The 20,101-nt window shown below is 41.6% G+C and overlaps 1 protein-coding gene across 1 annotated transcript in view; it reads left to right on the top strand.

The window, feature by feature from the left end:
• Positions 1–5,779: 5,779 nt before the first annotated feature.
• Positions 5,780–20,101, top strand: part of LOC308638621 (uncharacterized protein) — a gene marked incomplete at its 3' end in the record, with an annotated part of 148,563 nt that continues 134,241 nt past the window's right edge. Inside the window, exon 1 of the mRNA XM_081276241.1 lies at positions 5,780–5,892. Coding sequence (XP_081132367.1) covers positions 5,890–5,892 — 3 coding nt within the window. The 5' untranslated portion in view covers positions 5,780–5,889. The remainder of the gene's footprint in view (positions 5,893–20,101) is intronic.

Genomic DNA, 20,101 nt, shown 5'->3' with positions numbered 1-20,101 from the left:
AGCCAATGCCCTAAGTGTGTTATTTACACTCCATCTCTGCCATCAGGGGTAAATCCCCGTGGTTTAAAACCAAATCAAATATGGCAAATGGATGTAACTCATATTCCTCAATTTGGTAAGCAATGTTATGTGCATGTCATAGTGGACACTTATTCTAGATTTATTTTTGCCACAGCACGTACTAAGGAAAATACTCAACATGTAATTTCTCATTGCTTAGCAGCTTTTTCCGTTTTAGGGTGTCCTATGCAGATTAAAACAGATAATGCTCCAGCTTATGTAAGCTCTGCTTTTCAACAATTTTGCCAAGAGTTTCAAATTAATCATAAAACAGGAATTCCTTATAACCCCCAAGGTCAAGCCATTGTAGAACGAGCTCATTTATCTATTAAACTTCAATTACAAAAATTAAAAAGGGGGAATAAGATAATGACTCCCCAAAATAGCCTTAATCATGCCTTATTTGTTTTAAATTTTTTAAACTGTGACACAGAAGGTCACACTGCTGCTGAGAGGCAAATGTCTCCCTCGGTGACAGGCCCATTAGGCAGAGTTCTGTGGAAAGATTTACAGACTGGTCAGTGGAAGGGCCCAGACCCGGTAATATCTTGGGGCCGAGGGCATGCTTGTATTTTTCCAGAAGGTGCTTTTCGTCCTATCTGGGTGCCTGAACGTGCTATCAGACATGGAGGAGATAGAACCCAGACTCAAGCGACTGAGGATTGACCCGGAGGAGCCACAACCCAGAAGGAGGAGATATCGGAAAAAGATGAAGAAAGACCAGACTGAACCAGCCGAGAAGCTGATTTCATGGAAAGATGTGAAGAAACTGACAACCCAGGCTTCCCAAATACTTCGACGCCTAGGAAAGAACAGGACCCCAGTCTTGATGGTAGCGACAGTAATTGCCCTACTGGGCTGTCAGGTAAAAGGGAATCAAGTAGACACTTATTGGACATATTTCCCAGATCCACCCCTGGTACACCCAGCTGTGTGGACTGGAGAATCTATTCCAGTATTTACTAATGACTCATTCATGATGGGAGGATTTACAGATACTCATATTACTCCCAGTCATGTGACTAGATTTAATTATTCTGGCTACAGTGCCCAATTGCCTTTATGTTGGTCACATGATAAACATGCTGGCTGTCTAAAAGTATCATTTGAAGAAAAGACAGCGATTGGTAAACCTAGACTGACAAATAATTCTATTTATGGAGACTTAAAACCTAATACTAGATCAGTAATTAAGATGGGACTTTCCCATAACAAGCCAGTCATTTCTGCAAAACCTCCACCGGTACCCCACTGTCCAAATAGTTCTATAATTGAAATTGGCACCTTTCCTAAATGGATGGATTGTGTAAATACCTTTCCTGTACAACATAAGGTGTCTAAAGCTAGTGGGTATATTTTAGACTGGTCTCCAAAAATTGATAAGAGACAATTACGAAGAAATTCTGCTATGACACCTGCAGGATTTGTTAGTAATATTTTGACTTATAGTGAAGGAGGTATTCAAAAAGATACTTGGCGTTTAATTGCTGCCTCAGAATATTTACATTTTACAGACAAACCTTTACCAAAATTTGTCGGCAAGAACTGTAAAGAGGGATCTTGCTATGGCCTAAGAGCCTGTGTCCAATCTCCTTATGTTTTAATTATTGGAAATGTAAAAGTTAGATGGATAGATGATAGATATTTTGTTACTTGTAATAAGTGCAACCTAACCAATTGTATTTCTAGGTATAATGGAGGAAAAGGAGTGCTGATACTTCATCAGCCCTCTTTTGTTTTATTACCTGCTAATATTTCAGAGCCATGGTATGCTGATGCTGGTTTACAAGTCCTGCAGCAAATTCATGCCCAGCTAACAAGACCTAAACGTGCTATTGGAGTCATAATTGTTGGTGTCTTAGCACTGGTCTCATTTATTGCCTCAACCGTCTCTGCATCTCTGACATTGTCTCAGAATATTCAGCATGCAAAATTTCTTAATAATTTAGCTCAAAATACTTCCAAGGCTCTGCGTAATCAAGTAAATATTGATGAAAGGATTGAAACTAAATTAAACGCCTTAGAGGCGACTGTTATTAACATTGGTAATGAACTTTCAGCCTTAAAATTTAAGGAAAGGCTTAAATGCCATGCTAATTATAAGTATGTATGTGTTACAGCTGCCAAGTACAATGCTTCTCTCTGGGATTGGGAGAAAATTAAAAACCATTTATTAGGTATTTGGCAAAATAGTAATAATAGCTTGGATATTCTGGAACTTCATCACCATATCCAAGACATTCAGAATAATAGAGCTGATTTTTCAGATCCTTCTTCTTTGGCTAACCAAATATTGAAGGAATTAAATGGATTCAACCCTGGAAATATTCTTAAGCACTCCGCTTGGTACCTTATTGGATTATTCTCTTTGCTGTTAATTCTCTTTTGTATTGTAACTATAGGATGGCGAGTCTTCCAATCAAGAATCCGGGGACTCCAGAGAGTGAACCGCCGCTTCATTGTTAAGAATAGAAAGGGGGAATATGTGGGGAGCCATTCTGACACGTGATTGGGTGACTCCCGTTAAGGGCCTTAGGCACTCTGGCTGTGTCGGAGTTATCCCGACCCTTTCCTGATGAGAGAGCCCATCCGTGTGGGGGTGTGCGTAACCACTGACCCTGGAGACCCAATCACTGACCCTGACCTTGGAGTGCAGCCCCCCCTCAACCTTCATTGGATGGAATTCTCCCCTGAATCTCTTGTTTCCCCCAAATAAAAGGCTGATCCCCGGCGTGTTCGCTCTCTCTCTCTCCTGCTAGCCCAGAGTAATCCTCGCTGCCCTGCTGGGCGGCTGGAGGCAGGGAAAAGAGGCGAGCCGTCTTGGACCTAGCATTAAAATAAGGTACTGTCTGTGTGTTTTATTTTGATCTCATCTAACTAACTGAATGCCAGAACCTCATTAATGAAACCACTGCGCAGGCCGCGTGGTAGAGAGGTTAATGCAGGAAAACTGCAAGTAGGAAGCCAGCCTCTGCAGCTTAGGGAGGCCCTAAGCCACTTAGCCAGACCCTGTGTCCAAGTAAAAAACAGCTGAAAGTTTGGCTCAGTGGCTAGGCAGCGCTCAGTCAAATCCCTGGTATCAAAACCCCCCCATATTTGTATATAAAGCAATACACCCTTAGTTGTCCCCAACTCCCTTTGTCCTTTTGTGCCGGGAAAGTCTTCTTGGGTTGAGTGCATCTTGGACCTAGACACTTTCGACTTTACCTAAATCAACACTGTTTCTTTCGCTCTTGGTCAGGGTGACCCCTCCCCTACCTCCTGTGGGTCCAGGGTGGTTCAGGTGCATGGACTCGGGATCTGCCACATCCACAGTCTGAGGCTGTACACGTGACTCTCCATTTTGCTCTCCTTGCTCTCAGGCTGCCTTTCTTATGTCTCAATTCTACATTTAAGGCAAAATACTATATTCTCATAAACCATCCATATTTGGTATTTAATTTAGAGTCAGGCTCTCATTGAGTTACTTAGCACCTCATTTTTGCTGATGGCTAGATTCGAACTAGCAATCCTCCTGTCTCGGGCTCCTGAGCCTCTGGGATTACAGGCATGAACAACCATGCTGGGTCTCACCCTCTGATTTGTCAACTTCTTCATTGGATTGATAGTAGCTTGGAGTCACCGTCTGGAGTTATTCTCTCGGGCCCATTACAGTTATGCTCACACCCACCTTCTTTGAACCACAATAAAAGGGATGCTCAGTGGCAAAGTGCCCCTGCCTTCAATTCAATCTCTACCATGGGGGACAATAAAGGCACCTGGAATTCAATTCTCAGCCCTGGGCAGCTATGTGTCCACTTTTCCACACCTGTGGGAATAGGACTCTTTACACAATAGCCCCCCTTGGCCTTGGGCAATATTGTTAGGTAGAATGAACTTGGGCCAGTGAGCAGGATGTGAAAGACTTCACAAAGCCCAACTTAAGAGTAGAGAATAAAGTTGTACTTAATTTCCAAGAGGGGGACAGACATGACAGGCAGTATTGGCCTCAAGTGGCAATTTTTTATGGTTTATATGCAGGGTTAATGGGCCCAGCTGAGCAGGGATTTGGTTTCTTTCTGGTTTGACTATCAGTTGAAACCCAGAATGCTGAGGGTCAGCGCCTGGGGGTATGTTGCTTCCTAGGGCTTGTGGCTTTTCTTGAAAACCTTGACATGGAAAGAATACACTGGAGGGGGACTTCCTCCTGACAAAGTGAGGTCAGTCTGTCCAATGGAGTGACATGTGTCCAGGGGGCAAGTGAGTGTGAGCTCACAGACAAGGTATAAGACCACAGATGCCTGAAGATTAAGTCCTACAGATAATACTAAATCCTAGATACGATTTCCCCTATCCATACATGCCTATGATTACCCTTTCTATAAAATCTCAAAGTCCTTGTCAGCATCTGAAGACAGGGTAAGGACAGGGTTTCCTTGTCTTCCTGGTGTAGCTGCACTGGTCAAAGTTTCTTTCGTGCTTTGCATCATAACCTTTTCTGTTTGGCTTTGGGTGAACACCTGACCAGACCTGTGGGGTCACCAGAGTCACATCTCTGCAGAAGACTTCCTAACAGTCGAAGTAGAACATCGACACTAAGCACAAAGCACCCATTTTATTTCCACCCCACATTGCTGCCCTAGAGGATCGCCTTCCTTCCTCCCCCACCCTTTCTGCTGGGGAGGGAGCCTTGGGCATCAGAGCCAACCCCAGTTGCTTCCTTTCATAGATCAGGAGCCTCCTCAAAGCAACAGAGGCCAGGAGGTGGGGAGAATTACTAAATAGTTTTCAAATTGTTTTCATTTTTAGATATTATATATGGGTCATATATATGATATCTTTAAAAAGTGTTTCAAAAAGTTGGAGACTGTGTCTTTCTAAGTCACTTGAGGTCGCATCAGCTGGGGTAAAATATATATATATATACATTTTATATATAATATATATTATATATAATATTCTGATTAGATGTACTTGGTGTGAGAAAAAAAATATATTATATATATAAAAATATATTTTATATATATATAATATATTTTTATATATAAAATATATTATATAAAATATCTATTTTATATATAGAATATATTATATAAAATTCATATTTTATATATAAAATATCTATTTTATATATAGAATATATTATATAAAATTCATATTTTATATATAAAATATATATATAATATATAACAAAATATCGTTCTTTCTTTTTTAAGGTACTGGGGAATAAACCCAATGGGGCTTGACCCCGTCCTCTGAGCTCCATCCCCACCTTTTCATTTTATTTGAAGACAGGGTCTCACTGTTTGCAGGTGCTGACCTGACCTTGGGCTCCTCCAGCCTCAGCCTCCAGGAGAAGCTGTGCTTTGTTTCTCTGTTGAGGTTAAACCCAGGGCCCCACCCTGCTCCAAAAGCCCTCTATGGCTAAAGCCTAGCTCAGCGGCAGGTGTCACCTCTGTCGCAGAGGCTAAGCCAAGGCTTCCCACCTGGATTCCTTCCCAGCACAGCCTGGAAGCTCCTCCTGAAAACGGCTGGGGCCAAGAATCTGTCACTCTACCCAATTTCAGCCAGTTATTGGATGACGTTAGCTGTCCGTCACTATCCAGAGGCGGGCCTGGAGGCCATCCATCCGGGTCGCTGGGGGGAACTGTCCAATCAGTGCGCAGAGGGAGGGGAAGGGCGGGCTTCCGCACTCCAGCCGGCTTTTCTTCCTCACCGACTGGCTACTCCTGCTCCAGGCCCCGTGTTCTCTGCTCCAGGGACCCGGGTGACTGCGCTGCCCGTGTTCCCGGGGATCTCGGGTGCCCGGAGGTTCCTCCAGAGGACGCCAGGTCACCAGAGAAGCCAAAAATGGTGAGTTCGCTGAAGGTACGCGGTCAGCACCTGCCTTGGGGCCCGTGGCGGGTGAGCTGCTGAGTGGCGCGCGGAGTCGCCGCTGTCGGGTGGCCCTGTGCCCTGTCCCCTGGTTCCCTGGGTTTGGAAGGGTGGCTCAGGTCCCAGGTGTCCCCTTTGCTTCCTACCTGTGGCCCGCACTCACTTTTCCCAACGTGTAGGAAGCAGGGCCACAAATGCACCTTCCGTCTCCTAGTGGAGCTCCACCCAGTGGAGGTCCTCCAAATTGCAGGCGCCTCCTGCCTTTTAAAAGGCCACCTTTCCTCCACCTCGCAGCTCAGCCAGACATTCCTTCTTCCCACTCGTTTCAAATAGACACCGTCTGCTAATTGTCATTATCGCTTAGTGAAATATTGGAAAGAATCAATCAATCTTCCTTCCCCCCTCCCTCCCCCCCTTCCTCCCTTCCCCTTGTGTTGGAATCTGGACTGGCCTCCAATTTGTGATCCTCCTGCTTCAGTCTCCCCTGTATCTGGGATTACAGGCTTGTGCCAATGTCCCTGGCAAGAAGAACACTTTTGAAAGCACTTCTTTTGTATTTGTGAATATTATCCTGAGGGGAAAGAATGATCACTTAACACTTCCTTGTGTTTGGTCAGAATAACTGCTTTAAAGGGAATAAGGGGGTTGTTTATAGATCCCAGGGATATGGAATTCTGGGCTATATTAATAGAGTATAATTGCTCCTTTTTTTGATAGTCCATGATGTAGAGTCACACCAGTCCTGTAGTTAGGTAAGCACACAGGGTAATAATGATGTAGGGACAAAGGAGGCAAGGCACTGAAGATAGCTGGAACAGTTTTATCTGGCTGCAGCCAGACTCAGAGGGCAATGCTTTTGCTGTAATCAATCCATTCATCCCCTGAACCCCGAGTTCAGGTGGTTTCAGAATTTTATACTCAGCATGTAAGGGGAGGGGCTCAGAAGTTCACATTGTAATACCAGTATACCCAAATAACTCTCAGACCACACAGTCTCATTCCAGTTAAGCGTTTATTGCTGGCCAGTGGCAGACACTCTGCTCTTGAAAGAATGAGATGGTCAGAGTGGTGCCCCTGCCTTCAGTTGGCTCCATATTTAAGCACAAAAACCACCAAAGGGAAGTTTGGGGGTCCAGGCAACTTAAGCAAGCCTGAAAGTTGTGGTCAGTTAGTCTCCAGTTGGCCCCATAGATCACTCTGTGTTCTTGGGGAATTTTCATGAACAAAAGAATCCATGAGCTTTTTGAGTGTCATGGCTGAGTTCACAAAGTGGAGTCACCACAGTCAAGTTGTCACATCACACACATAAAAGCAGGTTTTTCTTTCTCTGTTCTGGCCAAGTTAACCCTTCAAGGACAGCACCTGAGGAGGGGAGAGCTGCTTCTCCCCTTTCTTTCCTCCCCCACCAGCTGTTCCCATGGAGCCCAGTTGGTGACTTCTCTGTGAAGCCCAGCTCCAGGTCAGAGGCCTTGTTTGCACATTTTTACAAACTACTATTCTGGATACAAGTGTGTAAAAAACTAGTAAGGGGGAGTCCAGCACCTGGAGTGCTGATTTCTTCCAGACTAGCAGCCCCGTAAAATAGGGCAACACAAAAATAGGAAGTTTATCTACACTGTACTTTTTTTGTGGACACTCTTTTGTTGACAGTCCTAAAATTAGCCATGGTGAAGATTTCTGGAGAAACCCAGTTAAAATTTTCTGTGAAAAGAGGGGATGTCACTATAATAATGTCTGATTCCTTGACTGTCCTTCATCCCCAGCTCTTTTCAGTATGATTTTCAGAAAGGATCTGGCTATGGTGCCCAGCCTGGCCTGAAAATTGTGATCCTCCTGCCTCAGCTTCCCAATCTGTTGGGTTTAAAGGCATCGACACCCCCAGCTACAGAAAATAGTTCATTTTAACCCAAATATTAATTATCATACTAAGGAACATGGATTCAAGTTACGCTGAATGATGTGTGTGTCCCTCCCTGGAAGAGATTACATCACTTCTTTTTTTCTTTCTTTTACTTATTTATTTTCCTTCCTTCCTTCCATCCTTCCTTCCTTCCTTCCTTCCTTCCTGCCTTCCTGCCTTCCTGCCTTCCTGCGTTTCTTCCTTCCTTCCCCTTCCTCCCTTCCTCCCTCCCTTCCTTCCTTCCTTCCTCATACCAGGGATTGAACCCAGGGGCACTTAAACACTGAGCCACATTCCCAGCTCTTTTGTATTATATTTTCAGACATGATCTCACTAAGTTGTTGAGTCTGGCTTTGAATTTAGCAATCCTCCTATCTTAGCCTCTCAAGCTGCTGGGATTACAGTTGTGTGCCACTGTGCCTGGCCTCCATGAACTTTTATAAAAGAAAGTGTGTATCAGTGCATTAACCAATTGCATTGGTAGGAACATCAGATTGGTGGGGTACAGAAAAAAAAATAAAAATTTCTTCTGTATGTCTGTTATTGCATTGTGAGCTTTGGTAGATTTTGGAGACGTCTGGTAAGGCTAGTGATATATTCTGAGAAGTTTTGAGATTGTGGTCTGATACAGAAATTAAGATGATTGGCTATTAAAGGGCTTAAGATAGCCCAAGATAATGTTTGCTCCCCATACAGAACCCTGCCTTTCCATCCTCATGGTGGTTTAGTTAGCCAAAGTCAAGTACTCTGAAGGTTCTTTGTAGATGCAACTGTATAGAGTACTTGAGTTCACAGCTGTAAAAATCTTGTGCTTCTCCTTTTATCTTCCTTAGGCATAGGCACCATGTCAGATTTCTTGGGCAGAGGTTCCCTTTGGACACCTCCCAGAGTCCCATGTCCTCAGCCACTGTCCTCTCCTGGAGCTGCCGCAGAGTGCCCACAGGTGCCCTATGCCTTGCAGGGTGAACAGAATTTCAGGCCCTGGGTCAGCTGCTCCTAGAGGGCAGCCTGAGGTGTGGGGTGCAGCCTCTCAGGGAAGCTGCTGGGGGCCCTGGGCTGAGGAATCTCCTGGAAAAGGCCTCATCTAAACAGCTACTTCCTTGGGACCTTGTTTTCCCCAAGCTCTGTTCCCAATCCTTGGAGACAGGTGGACAGTCAGCCTGTGGATGCTGGTGCTGAGGGGCCAGGTCAGCAGTGACTCCTGCCCTTTTAGTCTCACAGTGTGAAGGAGCAAAACCTCTCCCAGAGCATAAGGACCACCCACCCCAGTGCAGAGCTGTGCAAAGCTAAAAAGCCTCATAGACTGGAGTCGTGGTCCAGGTGCCTGGGAGGGTGATCCTGGATGCTTTCCATGAGCAAGACCAGGAGGAAGCATGTCCCAGCTGTCAGGGACGTTCCCTGCCCCTTGAGCCTGACACATCTGTGCTCCCTCAGCACCAAAGCTTTCTGTGTATCACTTTGAAATGATGTACTCACTTATCTGAGGCCCAGGTTTATTTATTCAGAGCCAAATGGGATGGACTATTATTAAAGAGGCAATAGAGACGTGGGTTAAAATCCACCTTTTTTTTTTAATTGTTGGTTCTTTCAAAACATTACATAGTTCTTAATATACCATATTTCACAGTTTGATTCAAGTGGGTTATGAACTCCCGTCACGTTTTTTTTTTGTTGTTGTTGTTAAAAATCCCAGTTTACAGCCAGATACAGTGGTGCACACCTGTGATCCTTCCTGCTCCAGAGGCTGAGACAGGAGTGTTGCAAATTTGAGGACAGCCTTAGCAACTTAGCGAGGCCTTATGCAACCTGGTGAGACTGCGTCTCAAAATAAAATATAAAAATGACTGCGGATGTGGCTCAGTAGTAAAATATCTCTGGGTTTAATCTCGGGGGCATCAAGCAAAAAAGAAAAAAAGAAAAAGAAAACATCTAATTACCTAATTTAACTGTTGCTACCCCTGAGTATGTATAGAAAGTTTGTAAGATTCAGATTTGTCTTTTCAGTGGTTTCAAATTGAAATCCAACCTTCGATTCCTAAATACCACGTAAGATACAGAGAAAGTCTGTCTTGCATTATTGCTGCAGAATTTGAGTCCAATTCTACAAAAATAGTGGTGGGCAAATTTATGAATGTGATTTCATGAAAACTAGTATCTGTCCTTCCCAAGGTGATGAATTTGACAAAGGACGACAGTTTTTCACTGTTGTTGTTTGAACTTGGCAGGTTCATGTTAACTGTGTGGTTTTTTGTTATCAGAAATGGAACCCAGAGGTGCTTAACCACCAGCCCCTTTTAGATTCTTTGTTTTGAGACAGAGTCTTGCTACATCATCTAGGGCCTCAGACTCCTGTACCGCTGGGGTTACAGGTGTGCACCATCACACCCGTCTTCATTGTAATTTTTAAGGACAATTTTGGCAATACCTTGAATACCCAACTGTAATCATTTAATCACTGAACATCAGTGAAAGAGTAAATGACACCTGTTTTCTGCAAAGGAGAGATCCATGTGTCTAAATAAGGGTGCTGATCCCCTCACCATGTCACCTAATTCCTGTTCCCTCCCAACTGCCTCCTCGTAGGGCCACCCCTTTGGGAGCTAGCCTTTTAGCTTATGAAACTTGGGAGTAACATAAATGCTCTCTCTATTCTCTCTGTCCTGTACAACGTTTTGCCTGGTCTTAGTTGCAGTTTACTGTTTTCAATTTTTTGAAGAGTATTTTTTGTTGTGGCTGTAGTTGGACACAATACCTATTTATTTATTTTTATGTGGTGCTGAGGATCAAACCTAGGGTCTCTCACGTGCTAGGCAAGCACTCTACTGCTGAGCCAGAATCCCAACCCTACTATTTCCATTTTTAGATATAGTTTTTCTAAGTTTACCTCTAAAATACAGTAAACCATGCCCTAAATTTCACAGAATTTGTTGAAAAGCTCAGTGTTTTTTCAGAGAGTTTAGAACATGGGAACATTCAATCTTCTTTGTGAGAAAGTGTGGTGTCTTTCCACTGATTTTGTTGTGTTTTTATGCCTCTAATTATGTACCTTATGTATGCTAATCATTTTTATCTCTCATTACATGTATTTTACCAAGCTGCTCTCCAGCCCAAGAGAATTAGTATTGTAGACTGTTGTTTATTTATTTGCTTACTTACTGAGTGCTGGGAATTGATGCCATGGACTTGCTCATGCTTAGTTATCTTCCAGAAATAAATTTCAATTTGTAAGCAACGTTCTGGAGGTGGGCAGGTGTTTTACTGGGGAATAAATCTACAGTCACTCGACCACTGAGCACATCCTCAGCCCTTCTTATTTATTTATGTTTTCTTTTTCTTTTTTAAAAAGTATTTTGTATAGTTGTAGATGGACAGAATATCTTTATTGTATTAATTTTTCTGTGGTGCTGAGGATCATACCCAGTGCCTCACACATGTTAGCAAGTGGTTTGCCACTCAGCTACAGTCCCAGACCCCCTTTTTATTTTTGATGAAGACCATTCTCACTAAATTTCTGAGTGTCTTGCTATGTTGCTGAGACAGGCCTCAAACTTTTTCCATTTCCCTGCCTTGACCTCCCTAGTGGCTGAAATTACAGGTGCACACCACTACACCAGTAGTTGGAATGAGTTTTGAAGAGTTATCATCCAATTTCTTTCCAGATGAAAATAGTATTGAAAATCAGTTTTCTTGCTTTTGTTCATACTTTTAAAATTTGTAATTATGACTCTTCCTCTTTGCTTCATTTTTTGCATTATTATGAAAAAGGTATTTAGCATATAATATTGTTTCTTATGATTACATTTTTAAAACTTCATGGCTTGGTAGTTTATTTACTTCTTTATTAGATAAACTTTGTTTTTATGAGCAATTTTAGGCTTGCATAGTTTATTAGTCAGTGTTCTCTAGAGGAACAGTATCAAGAGGAAGTGTGATTATCAAAGGGGATTCATTAGATTGGCCTAATTGACCCGAAGGTGGATGTCCACAGTGGCCATCTGCAGGCTGGAGAGCTTGAGAAGTAGTAGCTGCAGAGTCCCAGAGGCTGAAGCCTCAGAACAAGGGGGATCAATGGTGCAGCCCTAGTCCAGACCAAAGATTCTGGAAACTCACTAGAGAATCACTGGCAGAGTCCACTTTGGGTGTGTGAAGAATTTTGTTCCACCCAAGACACCGTTCTATTGGATGGTGCTGCCTAGCTTAAGGAGGTTCTCCAGTTTGGCTCACTATCCCATATGCCCGTCATTTGTAGACATACCCTCATGGACACACCCAGAAGCTCATTAATCATTGGCATCCTTTAATCCAATCAAGGTGACAATTAAATGTACCATTACACGTAGTAACAAATACGCCTTTTCTCCAGCTGATAGTCTCTACTGTTTTCAACATATTGCATTGGTGTAGGGTGTTTGTTAGTTACTAAACCAGTGTTGAACATTTGATAAAGAGAATGGATGAAGCAACACTTAGGATAATCCAAAGTTCATCCTTTACTTTAGGGTTCCCCTTCCTTGTGATGTGATTGTGTGTGTCATGTCGTATACAAGATAATGTCATACAGAAGAGTTTCACTGCTCTGGGAATCCAATGTTCCACCTGTTCATCACTCCTCCTCATTCCTTCCTCCCTCTCTGCTCCCTAAGTCCCTGGCCCCCATCAATTCTGCTAGTGCATCTGTAATATTGTCTTTTTCAGAATGTTCTTGACTTGGAATCTTGCTGCACTTGGCCATTTCAAACTGGCTTCTCTCACTTACCAGTCTGCCTTTAAGGGTGCTGTATCTTTCCAGGCTGCAGAGCTCATTTTCTGGGTGATGCTCTTTGGTGTGGTTAAACTGCAGCTTGTCCACTCAGTATTGAAAGGTGCATATTCCTTGCATCTAGCTTTGGGCAGTTCTGGATATGGCTGCTGTAGTCACTGCAGTGAGGGTTCCTGTGCCCATAATTTTCACATCATTTGCATAGACACCTGGAGTGTGATGACTCAATTGTACAGTTTTTTGCATATATAATTAAATTTTGCATTTATGATTATGAGCATCATTCATAGTTTTCTTTTCTATTTAATACTTTTCTTTATCTATTTAATTTGGATAATATGGTAACTTATGCCTCAGGAAGACTTAGGAGGTGTTAACTCAGCTTTTATGTTCGGGAAAAAAGGTAGAAAACTGGTGGCAGTTCTTATGTGTCTCATGGAAGCCTGTTTGAGATGTCAGAGCCTTGCCTTGCCTTTTTGGGAAGTAATTATTTATTGAGTTTGTTTTTCTCAGCAGCCATGGGCTCATTTGTTTTGAGTATTTCCCCTTGTGTGTAAGTTGTAGGAGATTGTCTCTCTCAAAGAAATGGTCCAGTTTCTGTAAGTTGTCTAATTTGTGTCAAGCACATTTATGATAATCTGAAGTCCTAATGCATGGTTGACGATGACACTTTTAAAACTGTTAGTAGGTATTCGGTCCTTGTTGTTTTTTTCTTTAATATTATTGTGTATTTTACACTTTTTATTTCTTTCTTTTTATGTGGCAGTGAGGATTGAACCCAGTTTCTCCCAAGCACTAGGCAAGCACGGAGGAAAATCTGCTCACATCTGAGGAAAAAGTTTACGTCTGAGGAACAGATAGGGAGAAAGGACGGATGCACATGTCAGGAGGATAAATAGGGTATAATGATTTTTTGTTGACCATTTTTATTTCATTCTATCTCGGTTTTGTTTGGCGTCATCTTGTTGGGTTGTAGTATAGTAGAAATATGGGATCAGAAATTAGTAAAAAACAAACCGAAAGACTGTTAAGTAAATTGTTAGAGGAAGGAGGCATCCAAGTAAAATCAAGAGCAGTCAGGGCATATGTTGATACAATACAAAGATGTGGCCCATGGCTTTTTAAGGAGGAGTTGTTGAATATATCACAATGGAACCATCATGGTGAAGATTTAAAAAGAATAGAAAAGAAAAGCCCAGGGACTCTGCCAGTTGGCACATTGCCATTGTGGATGTTGGTATCTTGTTTGCTTAGTCCAAAGGCCTCTTAAGCTAGTCAGAGAAAGAAAGTGTAAAGCAGAAAAAGCCATCAGGGGAAACTTACAACAGGAGACTGCTAATAACACCTTTCTATCACCAGAGGGTGTAAGTGTCCAACCAACAGCACCACCTCTACAGGAGACTGCTACTAACACCTTTCTATCACCAGAGGACGTAAGTGACCAACCAACAAGGCCACCTCCATATGCTGGGAGGCCCCCAACCCCTGCAGTAGATAGTTGGGATCCTGAGACAGGATCTCAAATATTAACATGCTCTGTATTTGAGGCAGGAGGGCAGCGAATTCACCATGCTTTAAATTTCAAAATAGTGAAGCAGCTAAAAGAGACTGTAACAACCTATGGTCCTCAAGCACCCTTCACTGTAAGCATGGTCGAATCCATTACCAACTTGAACATGACACCAGCAGATTGGGCTAATATATGTAAAGCTGTGCTAAATGGAGGACAATACCTGTTATGGAAGGTTGCCAATGAGGAATTTTGCAAGGAGACGGCTAGGCAAAATGCAGCAGCTGGTTATCCTCAGAGAAATCTAGATATGTTGTTAGGAAAGGGACCTTATGAGGATCAGCAGCAACAAATTGCATATGATCCTGGTGTATACGCACAAATTGTTTCAGATGTGGTTAGGGCATGGAAGACATTACAAGGGCATGGAGGTTTACAAGGTCAATTATCTAAGGTAATACAAGGAGCTAATGAACCTTACGCTGAATTTGTAGATAGGCTTATTCAAACAGCTACCAGAGTTTTTGGGAATACAGAACAAGCAATGCCATTAATAAAACAACTGGCTTACGAGCAAGCGAATCATTGGTGCAGAGAAGTCATTGGACCATGGAAACATGAAGATTTAAACACATATATTAAATTATGTAGAGACATTAATGAACAAGGACAAGTCGTGGCAGCTGCAGTAAAACAGGCTTTAGATGCCAGAGACATTAATGAACAAGGGCAAGTCGTGGCAGCTGCAGTAAAACAGGCTTTAGATGCCAGAGACATTAATGAACAAGGGCAAGTCGTGGCAGCTGCAGTAAAACAGGCTTTATATGCCAGGCCAAGAACATGCTACAATTGTGAACAAACAGGACATTTAAAAGGAATTGCCCCATAGGAGGAGGGTTTAACAAAACTAGGTATCAAAGGAGTAGAATACCGGGTATTTGCCCACGATGCTGTAGAGGGAAACATTGGGCTAATGAATGCCGTTCTCAAACCACCATAGAGGGTACTCCATTATCAAAAAATGAACAAGGACCAGGTGTTTATCCACGATATCATGGAGAAAGGCATCGGGCTCCATTGCCAAAAAATGGACAGGGGTTCCCAATGCTCCGGGGCCCCAAACCACAAATATACGGAGCACTGGAGGAACCCAGCAACTCCATCAGGGTAGTGCCCAGGACACATTGTCCATCAGATCCCTCATCAGACAAACCAGAGGGAGCGCCGGGTTGGACATCTGCGCCTCCTCCAGATCAGTACTAACTCCAGAGATGGGAGTTCAAATCATTCCCACAAGGGTAAAAGGACCTCTTCCTAAAGGAACAGTAGGCTTATTATTGGGACACAGCTCTTCTACTCTAAAAGGACTTATGATAAGTCCTGGGGTAATTGATCCCGATTTATGAAGGTGAAATAAAAATTATAGCCAGTTCTCCAAAGGGTATATCAGTAATTTCACCAGGAGATAGAATAGCACAGTTACTAATAATACCCAGCATACATGATAAATTTTCCAGTCGTACTGTAGAAAGAGGTTCCAAGGGATTAGGCTCCACAGGTGTAGATTGGGCTATGCTTTCTTTAAATTTAGATTCTCGCCCCATGCTAAAACTAAATATTCAAGGACATGAATTTAATGGGCTACTTGATACAGGTGCAGACCTTAGCATTATCTTTCATCAAGAATGGCCAAAACATTGGCCATTACAACAAGCCACTGAAACACTTCGAGGCCTGGGAGTGGCGGCTAATCCCCATAGAAGTGCAATGGTATTAGATTGGAAGGATCCTGAAGGATGTGAAGGAACTATACAGCCATATGTATTGGATCATCTTCCCGTAAATTTATGGGGACGAGATGTCCTAGATCAATTAGGTTTGACATTAACAAATAACATCAACCAAAATGCACCCACTATCATGACTAGACAAGGTTTTAGGAAAGGAAAAAGATTAGAAAAACAAGAACAATGTATAGCAGCACCAATACAAATAGATCAAGGAATTGACAGACATGGGTTGGATTTTCACAAAGGGCCACTAAGTCAATAAAAATTACTTGGAAATCAGAAAGACCAGTATGGGTTCCTCAGTGTCCCCTGACCAAAGAAAAGATACAAGCAGCCCATGACCTGGTAAAACAACAATTAGAGGAAGGACATATACAACCTTCTGTATCTCCCCATAATACTCCCATTTTTGTCATCAGAAAGAAATCTGGTAAATGGAGATTATTGCAAGATTTAAGAGCCATTAATAATGAGATGGTTATTATGGAACCTGCTCAATCGGGGATTCCTGAATTGTCTGCTTTGCCAAAAACTTGGTATGTTTTAGTTATAGATATTAAAGATTGTTTTTTTTTTTCAATTCCAATTCATCTTGAGGATAGTCCACATTTTGCATTTACTATCCCTGCACTGAATCATGAAGGACCTGATCAGAGATATGAGTGGAAAGTACTCCCTCAAGGGATGGCTAACAGCCCAAGTATGTTTCAAATTTATGTTAACAAAGTAATCCAGCCACTTAGAAATCAAAATCCTGAACTACAAGTATTTCACTATATGGATGATGTATTATTGGTACACAAAGATAAAAACACATTGCTAGAATGTTATGCCACACTCACAAACTTATTAAAAAATTATAATCTAGAGGTAGCAATAGATAAAGTACAATTAAATTTTCCAATTAATTATTTAGGAGTTCTATTATCCTCAACCATGGTCCGTCCACCAAAAATTCAAATACGAGTAGATCAACTCAAATCACTTAACGACTTTCAAAAGTTATTAGGAGACATAAATTGGATAAGGCCTTATCTAGGTATACCAACAGGAGAGTTGGGACCTTTATTTGATATCCTAAAAGTTCTATCAGATCCAAATTCACCCCGAATGTTAATGCCTGAAGCAAGAAAGGCATTAAAAATCATTGAAACATATATGGAAAATATGCATTTGGATAGAATTGATATAAGTTTGCCTTTATTATTTATTGTACTACCAACAAAATATATTCCTACAGGAGTATTTTGGCAAGAAGGTCCATTATTATGGATACATTTATCTTATTCTCCTAACACTATTCTTAGTAGGTATCCAGAGGCTGTAGGACAATTAATACTCAAAGGAATAAAAGCAGCAAAGGGAGTGTTTGGAATTTCTCCCAATAAAATTATTACTCCATATACTATGGGTCAAATTGATGAGTTAGCTAATGAGTTAAATACTTGGGCAACAATCATGTGCAATTCTAGTGTTTCATTTTATAACCACTTACCATCTAATCCTTTATTGTCTTTTTGGTCATTGCATCCTGTAATTTTTCCAAAAATGACAAGAAAAACCCCTATCATGAATGCTCCAAATATATTCACTGATGGGTCAAATAATGGTACAGCAGCAATAGTTACCCCTGATCAAACTTTTACATTTTTAGTACCCAAACAATCAGCCCAAAAGGTAGAGCTTAATGCAGTATTACAAGCTTTTGTGATGTTTAAAGATTCTGTATTTAATTTATTTTCCGATAGTCAGTATGTAGTTAATGCTATAGTATCCCTTGAAGATGCTGGTAAGATTTCCCCTTCCTCTACTGTTTTCTCTTTTCTTTCCACTATACAAAGTCTAATCTGGGACAGAAAAGATCCATTCTTTATAGGACATATCAGGGCACATACAGGATTGCCTGGAGCCCTTAGTTTGGGCAATGATTTAGCAGATAAAACTACACATGACATACATATTTTCTCTACACTAGAAGAAGCTATAAATTTTCATAAAAGGTTCCATGTCAATGCTAATACTTTACAAAAGCGTCTTAAAATAACTAAGGAACAAGCTAGACAAATAATAAAACAATGTCAAAATTGTGTGACCTTTTTACCACAAGTTAATCTTGGAGTCAATCCTAGAGGACTGATACCTAACCAAATTTGGCAGATGGATGTCACACACTTGCCAGAATTTGAAAAATTAAAATATTTGCATGTTACAGTTGATACTTCTTCTGGATTTTTGATGGGCTCCCTTCATGCCGGAGAAAAAACTAAAGATATTATAGCTCATTGCTTACAAAATTTTGCCACTGTGGGCATTCCAAAACAGATTATGCCCCTGGTTATACTTCAACCTCTTTTAAACAATTTTGCTCAACATTTGGCATTACTCATATAACAAGAATCCCATACAATCCACAGGGACAAGGCATAGTTGAAAGAGCTCAACAAACTATTAAAATGTACTTATTAAAGAAAAAGAAGGAATTGGGAAGTGGTATATATTCCCGAAAGTTAAACTTAAAATAACCCTTTTTACTCTAAACTTTTAAAATTTGGATTCATCAGGGCTTAGTGCTGCAGAAAGGCATATGTGTCCAAAAAATGTACATAAGCCCAAGGTACTTTGGAAGGATATTCTAACAGGACAATGGAAAGGTCCTGACCCAGTAATTGTCTGTAGTTGTGGGGTCTGTTTATGTGTTTCCATAGGGAGAACAGCAGCCGATTTGGATTTCAGAGAGATTAACTAAAGCAATTTCTTTTCTTTTCTTTTTTTTTTTAGAGAGAGAGTGAGAGAGAATTTTTTAATATTTATTTTTTAGTTCTCAGCGGACATAACATCTTTTGTTTTTGTATGTGGTGCTGAGGATTGAAACCGGGCCGCACGCATGCCAGGCGAGCGCGCTACCGCTTGAGCCACATCCCCAGCCCTAACTAAAGCGATTTCTACAGACCAAAAAGAAGATGACTTGGCTCAAATCCATAACAGCTGATATCCAGAACTCCAGTTTGGCTACCCTTACATCTTCGACAGAACCAGGATGCTTTTTTCAATATCTATTTTATTATTGCCCTCCCACATCATGAAGTTCTATTTTGTTTTTTGAGCTCATACAGACCTAGGTTAATGTTTTGCTGATCAGTTCTATTTTTTGACTATAGAGTTTTTAAACATTGCAATGGAGATTTCACCTGTAAAAAGTTATAAGGCCTTTACTATTATGTTATGTGTTGTGTGCTCACCTGTGTTTTATGTTGTACGTTTGTATGTACGTATGTCTATATATCATATATGATGAGCGCTCATGAAAAAATGGATCTAAATGTTTTTTTTTCACGTGATTTAAATTTTTTATTTTAAATTGGGTAAACAACTGTTGAGGATTGTTTTAATATGTTAACAAAAAAGGAGCTTAACAGATTTGTTTGTTTACTTTCACCTTTCCTTTTCTTTATATTTAATAATTCTCTTCAAGATAATGTAAATTGTTAAGAAAATTGTTTTCTTTTAGTGCCTTCTGGAATGTTACAGAATGTGCCTTCTGGAATTTTTTCTTTAGCCATTATTGCCAGAATTCCTATCTTCATCCCAGTGCTGGTGAAGACAAAGATAAAACCAATCTACAGCTTCTGCAATAGCCATCACTGAACTGGTTGCAGAACTTGCCTGGACTATGTATCACTTGTATGCATTGTGAACTCACCTGTATGCCTTGTGAACTATCTGTTGTTGCAGCAACTTGTGGTAGCGTTGGGGTATTTTTGCTGATGATGTCATTGGTGCTACAATTTTTCCAAAAGGAGCCGTCCATTGGCTTGGTGTATCTTCCTCCCTTCTGCTTGTCATGATCATTCAGCTAAAATTTGGGGGCCAACAAAGGTGAGGCAAAGAACCTCACCCCCCCCCCCGCTGGTACAAAGACCTATCCACAGGTGTGGCTGTATATTGGACCGGTAGTCAGTGACGGGTAAGATCCAATTGCAGTGGTACCACTCTAAATAACGGGTAAGGACCATATGTACTATTGGACAACCTAAGGCAGGCACGGTCCCTAAGCCACATGCTTGTTGTTTAAACAGAGAGGGGGAGATGTTGAGAGCCACAGCCGAAGGGGCCCCAGCAAACTTTCAGACTGCCAGCTGATGATCGGCTCACAGCGGCCCCAGGAACTTCTAGCTGATTGGCTCCTCTGTGGTGATGCTCATTGGACTGTTTCCCTGCCCTTTCAGACT

This window comes from Spermophilus citellus, assembly GCF_964194105.1.
Source record: "Spermophilus citellus genome assembly, chromosome: 19".
Taxonomy (NCBI): domain Eukaryota; kingdom Metazoa; phylum Chordata; class Mammalia; order Rodentia; family Sciuridae; genus Spermophilus; species Spermophilus citellus.
This window is presented reverse-complemented; position numbering and strand designations above follow the sequence as displayed.